Raw genomic sequence first — 12,889 nt, 5'->3', positions numbered from 1 at the left:
AATTTTCAAGATGATCCTTCTGCTTCATCTTGATAATTTCTTTGTAAATATTTATTTACTTTGTAATTTCTAATTTGTATAGTGTATAGTGTTTATTGTAATCTTGTATAGACTTTGTAAGTTCATCAAATTTGTAATTCATCCCACAATGATTGCACTATTTTTTTCTTACCAAGTTTTTATCCCAATTGGGTTGTTCTTGGTAAGGTTTTTAATGAGGCAATCATGAATTACAAATTTAAAAATCAATGAATAAGTAATTTTTTTTATATAGTTCGTGTGTTCATTTCAATTTTCAATTTGTAATATACACATTGTAATTATACAAATACTTATTACTTATACAACATAAAAATATAATATAAAAAAAAAATTCGGGCAGCCGGTCGGGCATTGGGCAGCCCGACCGGGCACGGGCAGGCATCCTCTGCCCGAAGTCCGTCCATGGGCAATTTTCGGGTCAGGTCGGGCAGCCCGAATTTTCAGGCAGTTTGGGTTCGGTCATTGGACAAAAATTTGGACTTTTTGGTGGTCACGGGGGGCTCGTCCAAAGTTTCAGCACTAGATAACACCGTTCCATTCTAAATGGGAATGACATGTATTAATAATATTTTAATTAAAGATTCTGAACTTTAATTAAATTCATTATGAACATTATTTTTTATTATTATCGTTAAACATTATCATCTCGTATATAACACTTATATACAATGTTTAAGGTCACATAAATAATCATGAAATTTTCATTGATATTCATAAAATATTCATATATATATGCACATAAAATAATGAATAAACTCTTTTATTAAATAAATAATAAATATCTTATTACATCTCATGCTTCTAGGACACCATTCCCAACAAGTCAGTCCCCCACTTTGAATTTGAGAGACTAGCCCCCTCCTAGAGATGTCAAAAGAATCGGGTCGGGCGCGGTCCTGTACAGTACAGAGTCGTGCCTGGACCGTGGCTTGAGGGTTTTTCCTCACGCCTCACAATAGCCCGGCCTTTGTCCATAAGGGTCAGGGCTTGGCCCGAGTCTGAGCCCGGTCTTTCACGGGCCGGTCCTTGCCCTTTTCAAGCGGGTGAAACTCAACGGTCTAATTTATAACCGTTGAGCACGCACCGGTCGATTAGATTGCACTGGATTCACATTTGTTATCATATTTAATGAAAAAAAGGAAATATATCATATGCCTTCAAAAGGTGTGATTTTATTGATTTGAAATAATATGAATAAGTACACATAAATGATCAGGACAAAACCTTGGCGAAAGAAAAAAGAGTGGAGTATACAAGGATAATTAAATTACACTGTGGCCGAATTACTTCCAGAAGATTCTGTTATGTCTAAGTTTGAAAAATAGTCGAGAAGTGTATCATCTGTATAATGTTATTTTCGTCTTCTTGCATCTTCCTAGTCTTTCACAGACATAACCCCTCCAAGATATCCGGGTACAATCTGCTTCTCTTATCATCAAGAATCTATTACTTGCACTAAATGCTTACTCTAATGTTAATGTGGACAATGGAGTTGTCAAAATGTCACGTGCTATAATGGATAATGTTGGAAAATGATCTTGCTTGCTCTTCCACCACTGTAAGATGTCTAGTTTGTCGTTATCAATTACAAAATTTAACTCAAAATATTTGACAAGTTCTGAAGACGGTCCATGTGTTGATGATGATCTCAATACTTTCTCTTTTCTCTTCAAGAAACTCCACGATGAACCTTTAGGCCCTGAACTGCTCTTTGACGTCAAAGTTGACTGTTGTTGTTGTCTTGCTCTGTATTTTTTCTATACAATGCAAACAATTGTTCTAACATTATCCTTGCATCATCAATTTTTAGTTCCATAGCAATAGATAAATTATTTGTTGTAGCAGACATCAAAGATTGTATCTCATCTAATCCATATTTAGGATATAAAATTGTTGATAATGCATAAAAAATAGGATAACCGGCTCAATAACTTTTAAATTTTCTTTCCATTTCATTTACTATGGGTCCAAAAAGATCAGTATCCTTATAATAAGTAAATGTTTCAGAAATATTAAATAATTGATCCAAAGCAAGATGAGCAGTAGGATAATACACACCAGAAAGTAATTCAGTAGCATTGTAGAATACTTCTAAAAATTTTAAAAAGTACTCATCAATCTTCCAATCTCTATCATCAATAAAATGCTCACATACTTACTGTTCACATATGTAGTGATTATCTATTGATACGGAATAACAGCTTTCAACATTAAGTAGGTGGAGTTCCACCTATGTCGAACATCTGTTGGAAACTTTCTTGGCCTCATCTGGCTATTCCTGCAATATTGGTAACATTCTTGGAGCTGAGCTCCCGAACTAGAGATGAAAGATAACACTTCTCTAATTTTAGTTAGATGATGGGATATAGTTTCAATACTAGCTTTGAACGTGTTGATAATAGTTGTCATATAATTTTAGTTAGATGATGACATGCACAACATTAATGAAAAAATTCTCCACTAAAAGGAGGTTTCAAATTTACTTTGAACGTGTTGATAACAGTTGTGTTTGTTGATGCATTATCAAAAGTAATGGTTAAAACTTTATCTTCAATGCCATAAAAATTAAAATTTTCCATAATAGTTTAGTAGTGCTGTAGATTTAAAAAAAATTACTTTTAGCTGTGCTGAAAGAAAAAATAACTGAGTATTTGGTAAACTATAATTATATAAGTGTTCTGGTTCTAAAAGCAGTGTAATAGCGTTTGGTAAATTGTGAGGTTGAATTACTGTAGATAATTAAGATGACTAAAATACATGGTATGAAATTTAAATATATATTTTTGTTTGTTATTAAGAAATACTTGTTTAACTAAAAAAAAAAAACATAATTTGGTGCTGAGTTTTCTAACATTAAATTTAGGATTAATTTCAAAAATTCTCTCTGAACTATAAACATTGTAACATTTTGCCCCCCGAATTTCAAAACGTAACATCCGCTCCCCCCGAATTTTGTTCCGTTAACAATTTTACCCCTTTCGTTACGCAGAGTGACAAAATTCACCACGTGTCCATTATTTAGTGAGATTTGAAAGTGCAATGACGTTTATACCCATCTTCGTTCAAAATCACTGGTCTTCGATGTTACTTATATTGACAGAATTCACCATATTCGTTCCCAAAAACCAGTCCTTTTTTTTCCTCACCTCATTCCTCCATGTCGAGTTCCTCATTCATCTTTGTTCCCTTGCCATCTCATTCTCTTCCGGTTTCTCTAACACGCTTATTCCCATACTCAGTCATGGAGGCTTTGTACTCTTTCTGGTTTGGATCTCTCACTTTCATTCGTTCTTTATTATGGGATGTTGGTTCGTTTTACGTTGAAATTCTTACTTTAATTTGGTTATGCCTATTTTTTTCCCTTTAGATTTCTATGTAAACAATGTTTGGATTCCTTTAAACCCTCTAATTAAAGCCCAGATGTTAATGCACATTCATAGGGTGATAGGTTTTCTTTCATTACCTGTTTTGTTTCTTTTTTTTCCCTCTCTTATTCATTTTTTTCATTGGGTCGTTGCATGCTATGGGGTTTTTTTAGTTGCCTTTTATTTTCCTTTGTGTGTTAAAGTATTTGTTCTTATATGATAATTTTTTAGGACTTCAGCTTGAGATATTACACTTGTTGGAGATGTAGCTAAGGCTGCTTGTGCATATCTGTTTTTTTTTCTTATGGTGGTTGGTGCATTCATCACTACTCCTATGGGAGGAGAAATCAAACGTGCCACATGGAATGGAGGCGAATGAAAGGTCTGTTGTAATAGATTAATCCTTTTTTTTATTTACGTATTTGAGTTTTTTAATAACTTGGGATTTTTGAAGGGTATTTTATGATAATACTCTCCTCAGATGGGTCATTTACGTGACACGTGGTGAATTCTATCACTCATTGTAACAAAAGAGGAAAGCTTATTAACGGAACAAAATTTAGAGGGAGCGGATGTTACGTTTTGAAATTCATGAGGTAAAGTGTTACAAGGGTCATAGTTCAGGAGAAATTTTTAAAATTAATCCTTAAATTTATAATAATTATTTTTTTCATTTCTTCATTGACCATATGTAGTTACAACAAAAATGAGCATCAATGAGTAATCAACATATACAATCTAATTTTTCATCAAGATAGAGATAAAATATACATTCCATTCTCAAAAACCGGTGGAGTCATTTTGCAAATTAGGTAGTGCTCATTAAACTTATAGCAATTTAATCTCATATTTCATTCATTTCTTGTGATAGTAAAGTATTAAAAGCTTAATTTTCTTCTACATTATCCTCTAGTTGATTCTCTTTATGAACAAAACCATCTAAATTATTCGCGACCTTCTGAAAATATCAATCACACTTAACATGCCTCATAATATAGTTATAGAACACCATTATTATAATAAATATTTTTACTTACTTTTGAATAAATAATTAGGCATGTCTCTCAACATTTTCATATGTTCCTTTTTCTTTTATGCACATAAAAAGTGCGTTCAACGACACTTATGTTCCTCTGACGGATTCAGATCGATTCCTTGATTCTCTGATCTCTTATATTTCCTTTTTGTTTTCTGATTTCTGATCCAATTTGTAATCGGATTCAGATTGATCTAATCAGATCGGAGAGGAGAAATGGCAGCATCAAGGCGGCTTCGGGATTTGCAATTGCAGCTAGGGAACAATATCTACGTCGATTGCTCGCAGAAGAATCCGTAGTGGGCGTCCGTCTCCTATGGCGTCTTCATGTGCTTGGAGTGCTCCGGCAAGCACCACAGCCTCGGCGTCCACATCTCCTTCGTCCGATCCATCACCATGGATTCATGGTCTTAGATCTAGATCAAGAAGATGGAGTCTGGCGGCAACAACAGGCTCAAAGCCTTCCTCGCTCAGTACGACATCCTTAAGGAGACTGATATTGTCACCAAGTACAACACCAACACCGCCTCCATCTACCGCGACCGGATTCAGAGAGAAAATAGAGAGAGAGAGCACGAAGAGAGAGAGAAGGAGACGGCGAGAGAACAGAGAAAGAGAGGTTTGAGAAACCAGAGACCAAGAAGAGGAAATTTTGGGAATGGGATTTTTTTCATTCAGCAGGGGTATAAAGGGTATATTGCGTCTTCATGTGCTTAGAGTGCTCTGGCAAGCATCGCGGCCTCGGCGTCCATATCTCCTTCGTCTGATGCATCACCATGGATTCATGGTCTTAGATCTAGATCAAGAAGATGGAGTCCAGCGGCAACGACATGCTCAATGCCTTCCTCGCTCAGTACGACATCCTTAAGGAGATTGATATTGTCACCAAGTACAACACCAACACCACCTCCGTCTACCGCGACCGGATTTAGAGGGAGAAACAAAGAGAGAGCACGAAGAGAGAGAGAAAGAGACCGGCGAGAGAACAGAGAGAGAGGTTTGAGAAACCAGAGACCAAGAAGAGGACATTTTGGGAATGAGATTTTTTTCATTCAACAGGGTATAAAGGGTATATTTAAAAGTTTCATTAATTGCTAGCCAGGATTGCCGCACAATTTAGAATTAGAAGTAGTCTCTAGACTATTTGTACTTTTGGCCTTAAATTCTTCAAAATTTTTTTAAAAATCACTTTTTTAGATTTTTAATAAACTGACTAGAGAATTGATTTTAGGCTTTAAAAATCACTAGCAAACACAACCTTACTCGTTCTCTCTAAGCCCCTTGCCCTCTTCCCCATTCAAAAGAGATATCAAATTATGCTATAATTTATTATTTTAAAAACATATGCTATAATTTACTAAACATTCTACTAAATATGTTATTTCCCTCATTCTCTCATTTTTTTGACCCTGTTTAGTGTGGGCCATAAATAAATGAATTTTTTGGTAATTTTGACAAATATCTCTTGAAAGTGCACGGGTCATGATTTTTATCATTTACTCTTAATTCATAACTTTTTTAATTAAATAATTACACTAATAAAAAGGGTATTTATCAAGAGTAAGGATATAAACATCCAAACTCATATATTTTTAAGAGTAAAATCTCCATTTTTGTTTTTTTTCCTAATCATTACAGATAAATGAGTTAACATATAAAATCCCATCCCTAGATCCTTTTAATAAAAAAGTTATAAAAACTCTAAAAATTTAGGACGTAATCTACAAAAACTATAAGTTTAGAGATCAAAGACATAAAATTAATTGACAAAGATTTTGTTCATTTTAGGGTCCGTTTAGTTCATTGATTCGAGTTTTTAATTTGAGTTGAGATACGATTTTATTTGAGACTTTTTTACTGTAGTAAAAAAGTTAGATGTGACTGATTCTGAGAGCTTTTTACTATAGCAAAATTTAAACTCTAAACTCAAATTGATAAAATAAATAGGGCCTTATCGATTTAAGTTTTAATTCTAAATTTTTACAATTAAAAACTCTCAAAAAAATATTAAATTTAATTTTTTTTACTATATTTAAAAATTCTTAAAAAATATACGCTTCGAATTGAAAATTTGAATAGGAAGGAGGGCAAGGAATAAAAAGCTATTGACTTATACATTGACTCGTACAAGTTCAAAAGCATAACCCACCTCTGCAAGCTATCTCATGCGCCATCACTCACGCGATTCTCGTACGGACGACCTTACGAACATTTACCACTTTCGATCCTATATTTATATATTCCTTCATTCACTCACTGTCTTGCTTTGCTTTAGAAGAACATATTCGTTAGAGAGAGAGAGAGAGAGAGAGACGGAGCTTCAAGTCTTTCGACAATGTCCGACGGCGAAGCCGATCCGGCGAACTCTGGCGCTAGTTCGTCGTCGTTTCCGGAGAAAGATCCGAGAAAGATTTCTAGAAAGTACGCTTCGCTCCATTTTTTCCCTTTCCTTTAGAATTTTGCTTTAGAAGGTTTGCCATCTTTTTTTTTTTTTTGGGTGTGCACTTGAAATGTTCACTTCTGGGCCTATGTGAAAGCAGAGTGTAAAAAACCAAAAAAAAAAAAGAAAAAGGAGAACGAGAGTGCAAGTTTTATGCCATGTACAAAAGTAGATTGTGAAATGTTATTTCTCATTGTGTAGTTTGGGAACAAATACGAGGGAATGAATACAGGGATTTTATGTTTTTGTTTGTTCCAAGCTTGGCACTAAAAAACTGTAGTGAGATATTTTTTTTTTTTTTTTTTGTCTTTTGTTTTGTTGTGAAGGTATCAGTTGGAGCTTTGCAAGAAAGCAACGGAGGAGAACATAATTGTTTATTTGGGTACTGGTTGTGGGAAGACCCACATAGCTGTGCTACTTATCTACGAGCTAGGCCACTTGATAAAGAGACCCCAGGAGAACATATGCGTTTTTCTTGCACCCACCGTGGCTTTGGTTCAACAGGTTGATTGCTCTCTATCATGTTTTCCCCCTAAAGATGTGATATTTATGATTCTATGCAAAGTTGGATGACTTTCTGTATTGGAGATGAGATAAATTGTATTTGTGTTCTCAAGGCTCACATCGAAGAGGACTTGAGATATGTGGGTCTATTGGGTTCATTGCTAATTCTCACAATCCTAGTTAGCAATAAAACACGGACTTTTTGTATTTTTAGTTGTTGTTGTTGTTGTTTTTTTTTTCCTCTTTTCTTTGTTGTGCCGGGCGTTGACTGACTTATTATTGCTAATTGGGCACGATGCATATAATGTCATGTAGCATTTATCTTCTAACAAATCCGTTGCTATGTCTCCAGTTATCTGAGATTTAGTACAAGCTGATAGTTGGCGGTTACCAGTTGGCACTCGTAGTATTATTCTTCTAATTCCAGTCTCTTATTGTTTCGCTCTCTTTTGTCATCTGATGGAGCCTTACAATGGGAAATATACTCTTTTTTTTTTTTAGCATTGCATGGTTTTAAGTCAAATCTGTTATCCTTTGTTGTAGCAAGCAAAGGTCATAGAAGACTCTACTGATTTCAAGGTTAAGATCTGCAGTGGCAACTCTAAGCGCCTGAAGAGCCATGAGTATTGGGAAAAAGACATGAAACAATATGAGGTAATACTATATCAATGTTATTTAATATAGAGCTTACATTGATTCAAATTTCTGATCTTTAGTCTTCTTTCTTTTAAATGTTGGGAACCTGTGTCGCATTCATAACATCTGTACGTGTCGCATTCATAACATCTTTACAACACTAATACGTGTTATCTATCTATCAACATAAAAAATGCTGATTTGAAGGAGATAGTACCGCAGTTCCTCTTAAGTTCACGTAGTTAGTACTTGCATTTTTTCTCAAAATTCTGCATTTTTCTATTGTTTACTTCTGTCCAATATCTTTAGCTCCATAGAAACGATATAGATCTTTTGCTATCAAGGTTCACTCTCAAAGTGCCAAATCCTCCTTGAATCCTTTTTGCTGATTTTTTTTGCACTACAGGTTCTTGTTATGATTCCTCAAATTCTAGTGCACTGCTTAAGTCACTGTCTCATGAAGATGGATTCCATTGCACTACTAATATTTGATGAGTGTCACCACGCTCAAGTCCAAAGCAACCATCCTTATGCTGAAATCATGCGAGTAATTTGCTCTTTCTCATGCTTATTTGCCTCATTCGGTTTGTTTTGATTTGTTGATGTTAGATAATATGAAACATTATAGGTCTTCTACAAAACGGATGCAATAAAACGTCCTCGCATATTTGGCATGACGGCATCTCCGGTTATTGGGAAAGGTAATGATTGTTGAAATATGAACCATTAACACTTTTGTTACTTCAGTCATCATATTGTTTGGAACTACTCATCTATTTGTTGCAAGCAGGTCTAGTTGCTATGTTTGGTGTGGGAATTTAAAACAAAAAGAAATGGTAAAGGCTGTCAGGCGACACATGTATATATTCATTTGTACGCATGTGAATATAGGTTTTATCACAAATTGTATCCTGTTCAATAGTATTTATTTTGTTGGGGAGATCTCATTTGAGTCTTCCTGGCTTCGACACTAAACAAGGCATTGGTTAACTTTCATATTGTCAAAAAAATGAAAATAAAATCATACCGTCGTTTGTTTAGTACGTATCTAGACCATTGCTGTTAAATGAATCCATCAAATTCTGTGTTATTATTATTGTTCTGAGTGTATTCCCTCATGCTAACGTGTAACCTATTCCCTTTTCATGCCATTGATCCTTCTGCGCACGTGTTGTTATTTCAGATGCTTCTAGTGAAGGGAGTTTAGCAAAAAGCATCAATAGTCTTGAAAGTTTACTTGATGCTAAGGTGCGTTTTTGACGTTGTTCGTTTGAGATTAAATTTGGATTCACGTAATCCTATGTTCCTTTTTCTTTGAACTATCTAGTCTGCGAATAATCTCAAGTCGCACTACTCCAGTTGGAATTCGACATAGGCAGCGGACCTTCAAAATTTTATTTTTTTGGACCGTTCCAGCATTTTCATCTCTTTGTATTTACAAGGTCTCTCTATTATCCTTTACATGCTGGGATGAGCTAGCGCTAACCACAACTTCCGTTGATTCCCTATATACTTGCTTTTAGCTTTGTGTTGCCAGATTTCAGACTTTAGTTTGGCAACAGTCAATTGATTCAGTCGATGCATCAAGCAATGTTTCAATTGGTCTAGCCTTTTCAAACTACGAAGCAATAGCTAAGAAAGTATCAAAGTGGATTTAAGTAACCTTGTTTTTGTCAGACAAAGCTTTTAAGGGTTTTCTGTTTTCTTTGATTGTTTTGAATCGGAAAGATATCATAGGAAGATGAATTCTTAGTTTTTTTATCAGATTTCCTTTTTGCTTCTGTTTTGTTTTCTTTATGTTTTGAGGATACCTTATCCTCTTTGTACGTGCAATTGATAATTATCAATAAAGGTGTTTTCTTATAAAAAAATAAAAAAAAAAGCCTAAGTAATCTGTGCCTGATATTTTACATCAGTTTGTGTTCTTTGAACATTAGCCAACAGTTTCTAAGCAGTAGCCCAGTCTCTTTACCTAACCTCCACCCCGTCTTTTCACCCTTAATAGGTTTATTCAGTTGAAGACAAAAATGACTTGGACAGTTTTGTGGCAACTGCGACAGTTAGGGTATATTATTATGATCCTGTGGTAAATGGCTCATCCAATCCTTACATAGCTTACTACAATAAACTTGGAGACCTGAAACGTGAGGTTTGTTATTACATTTCTTCTTGGTTCCAAACAGTAATGTTTACTCGTGTGTTTACAAAGAAGATTTTATTATTGGTTGTAACTTTGTGATTTCTTTGTGGTAAAGCGCAGTGCGTGTCTGAACTTAGTTCGAAGAAAGATGACTTGCAAAGTCTAAGGAACTCAAAGAAACTGCTAAACAAACTACATGATAATATTATATTCTGCTTGGAAAATCTTGGCCTTTGGGGAGCATTACAAGTTAGCACTTTCTAACTTCCACTAATATTTGTTTGTTGATTGTTCTCCTAGTAATTCCTTTTGTGTCTTTCCTGAGGATACCTCATCCTCTTTCTCCTTGTAATTGATTATTTCACCAATGAAAGGTGTTTTCCTTATAAAAAAATTGTTATTATGTTTGGGCAACTTATCAGAAAAATAACATGTTCTGGATTTCTCTGAGTGCTTCAGTGTGTTACTTATTAAAGAATTTGTTAGTATGCTTTTAAGGGTATTGATATTTCCTATGAAAATTAACCAATAGCAAATCTGGGATGATTCAACTACATACAGATTATTTTGCAGGAGAAAGTTACTAATGCTTTCTTCCTCTTTCTTTACTTGTGTATACTTTGATTGGTAGCTGGCATGCTTAATTTTGCCTTTTCTGTTTTCCCCTTCCCCCAAGGCTATTCGCATTCTTTTGAACCACTCTGAGCGTAATGAACTAATAGAGGCAGAGGGAGATTGCAGTAATGATTCTTTATGTGAAAGATATCTTGCTCAGGCTGCTGATGTCCTTGCTTCTGACTGTACAAAAGGTACTATAATCTGTTTGTTGCTATTCTCTTCTAAGCATTTCTTGATTCAAATGTAACTGGTGAACTAAGTTTATCCTTATATTAAAAAAAAAAAAACTTGTGATATTATTTATGTTGTTTCAGTATATGATATTTGGTATTTTGACCTATAAGGATTTTCTGTTGTTTTTTTTTTTTATGGAATATTCTGTTGTTTCAGTGTATGATATTTGGTATTTTGACCTATAAGGTTTAAATGCTTTATGGGCGGAATAAGGAATTTGATATGAAAAACACATGTATCATTTCTGGTACTATTGCTGATTTGGATTTCATATTTTGTAACTATTCTAGATGTTGTTGGATCTGATCTATCTCGCATTGATGTATTGAAAGAGCCATTTTTCTCAAGCAAGCTTTTGAGACTTATTGGAATTCTTTCCTCCTCCAGGTTGGCATCAATTTTCATGACTGATGTCTAATTTGTCTATTACATAAAGTTAATTGAACAATGGGATGATATATGAGGGATTGTTGCGATAATAGCATTTTTTTATTATCATTTTCTTTTCATTAGCAGCACTATCTTATTCTTGGTCTTGAAAGAAGTAGTGAAAGCATTGCTACCCTCTAACAAAAGCTTAACAAAGAATCTGTATGTAATTTCTAATCTCGAAGGAGATGATGGTTAGCTAGATAATATATATGCCGGTTGAATGTCAAATAGAAAGAAGAAGACAATTATTGTGGTGTCCATCTGATCTAATCTCTACATTTTAGCTTATATTTTTTTGTGAAAAATAAATTAATAAATAAGAAAAGCTCCTTAAGTGATTGATGAGTGAAGTTTTTAGGGAATGATTATTCTCTCATTGATAAAAACATGTATGTACAGCCCTACTTATACATTAGGTCTCTGTTCACCCTAGCACTAATTACATAATTACTGATTCCATATAGAATCTGGAAATAAAGAATAAAACAGGAAACAAACCAGAAATTAAGAAACTACCATAAATAGAGATATTGGGAATAATCCTAAATCTCTATATTCCTAATTTACTATTGTCAACTATTCTAGAATTTCCTTAACCGAGTATTTCTACACTCCCCCTCAAGCTAGGCGTAAATGTTGATCAAGCCTAGCTTGGAACTCAATTCTTCAAAATTCTTCCTTGGCAGAGCTTTAGTGAGAATATCTGCTATTTGCTGACTTGTAGAGATGTGCAGTAAACTCATGATCCCGTTGTCTATCTTTTCTTTGATGAAGTGACGATCTATCTCCACGTGTTTTGTTCGATCATGATGAACAGGATTTTTAGCTATATTGATAGCTGATTGATTGTCACAGAATACTTTCATAGGAGATGGGATACCAATCCTTAATTCACTGAGTAATTTGTCTAGCCATAGACCTTCACAAATGCCAAGTGCCAGTGCTCTGAATTCTGCTTTTGCACTACTCCGTGATACTACTGGTTGTTTCTTACTTCGCCAAGTAACTAGGTTTCCCCATACATACGTGCAATAACCAGAGGTGGACCTCCGACAATCAGCATCTGCAAACACTTCAATGTCTCTTCTTGTTGTTTTTCCGAAGTATAATCCCTTGCCTGGTGCCATTTTTAGATATCTCAATATTCGGTTGATAGCCTCCATGTGTTCCTCAGTAGGTTCATTCATGAATTGGCTTACCACACTAACTGCGAACCCAATGTCTGGTCTAGTGTGGGAAAGATAAATCAGCTTCCCCACAAGTCTCTGGTATCGCCCTTTTTCCACTGGAGTACTCCCCTCTTTTGCTCCAAGTTTGGTACCTGAGTCAAGAGGGGTCTCGGCTGGCTTACACCCAAGCATGCCTGTCTCCCTAAGAAGATCCAACACATATTTCCGCTATGACACCGAGATTCCATTCCTTGATCGAGCTACTTCCATTCC

The 12,889-nt window shown here is 34.9% G+C and overlaps 1 protein-coding gene across 3 annotated transcripts in view; it reads left to right on the top strand.

The window, feature by feature from the left end:
- The first annotated feature begins 5,489 nt into the window (after positions 1–5,489).
- Positions 5,490–12,889, top strand: part of LOC21406289 (dicer-like protein 4) — a 23,771-nt gene continuing 16,371 nt past the window's right edge. The window contains exons 1-11 of one of the 3 annotated variants that reach the window (XM_024166832.1): positions 5,490–5,503; positions 6,719–6,864; positions 7,210–7,387; positions 7,931–8,041; positions 8,430–8,570; positions 8,652–8,724; positions 9,207–9,271; positions 10,029–10,172; positions 10,284–10,412; positions 10,840–10,972; positions 11,306–11,402. In XM_024166832.1, coding sequence (XP_024022600.1) covers positions 6,779–6,864; positions 7,210–7,387; positions 7,931–8,041; positions 8,430–8,570; positions 8,652–8,724; positions 9,207–9,271; positions 10,029–10,172; positions 10,284–10,412; positions 10,840–10,972; positions 11,306–11,402 — 1,157 coding nt within the window. In that variant the 5' untranslated portion in view covers positions 5,490–5,503; positions 6,719–6,778. Of the gene's footprint in view, positions 5,504–6,588; positions 6,865–7,209; positions 7,388–7,930; positions 8,042–8,429; positions 8,571–8,651; positions 8,725–9,206; positions 9,272–10,028; positions 10,173–10,283; positions 10,413–10,839; positions 10,973–11,305; positions 11,403–12,889 lie in introns of those variants that run through there. The other 2 variants (XM_024166833.1, XM_024166834.1) reach the window with 2 other exon arrangements.

This window comes from Morus notabilis, unplaced genomic scaffold, assembly GCF_000414095.1.
Source record: "Morus notabilis unplaced genomic scaffold, ASM41409v2 Scaffold156, whole genome shotgun sequence".
Classification (NCBI taxonomy): domain Eukaryota; kingdom Viridiplantae; phylum Streptophyta; class Magnoliopsida; order Rosales; family Moraceae; genus Morus; species Morus notabilis.
The sequence above is the reverse complement of the archived record's forward strand: the minus strand, read 5'-3'. Positions and strand labels throughout refer to the sequence as shown.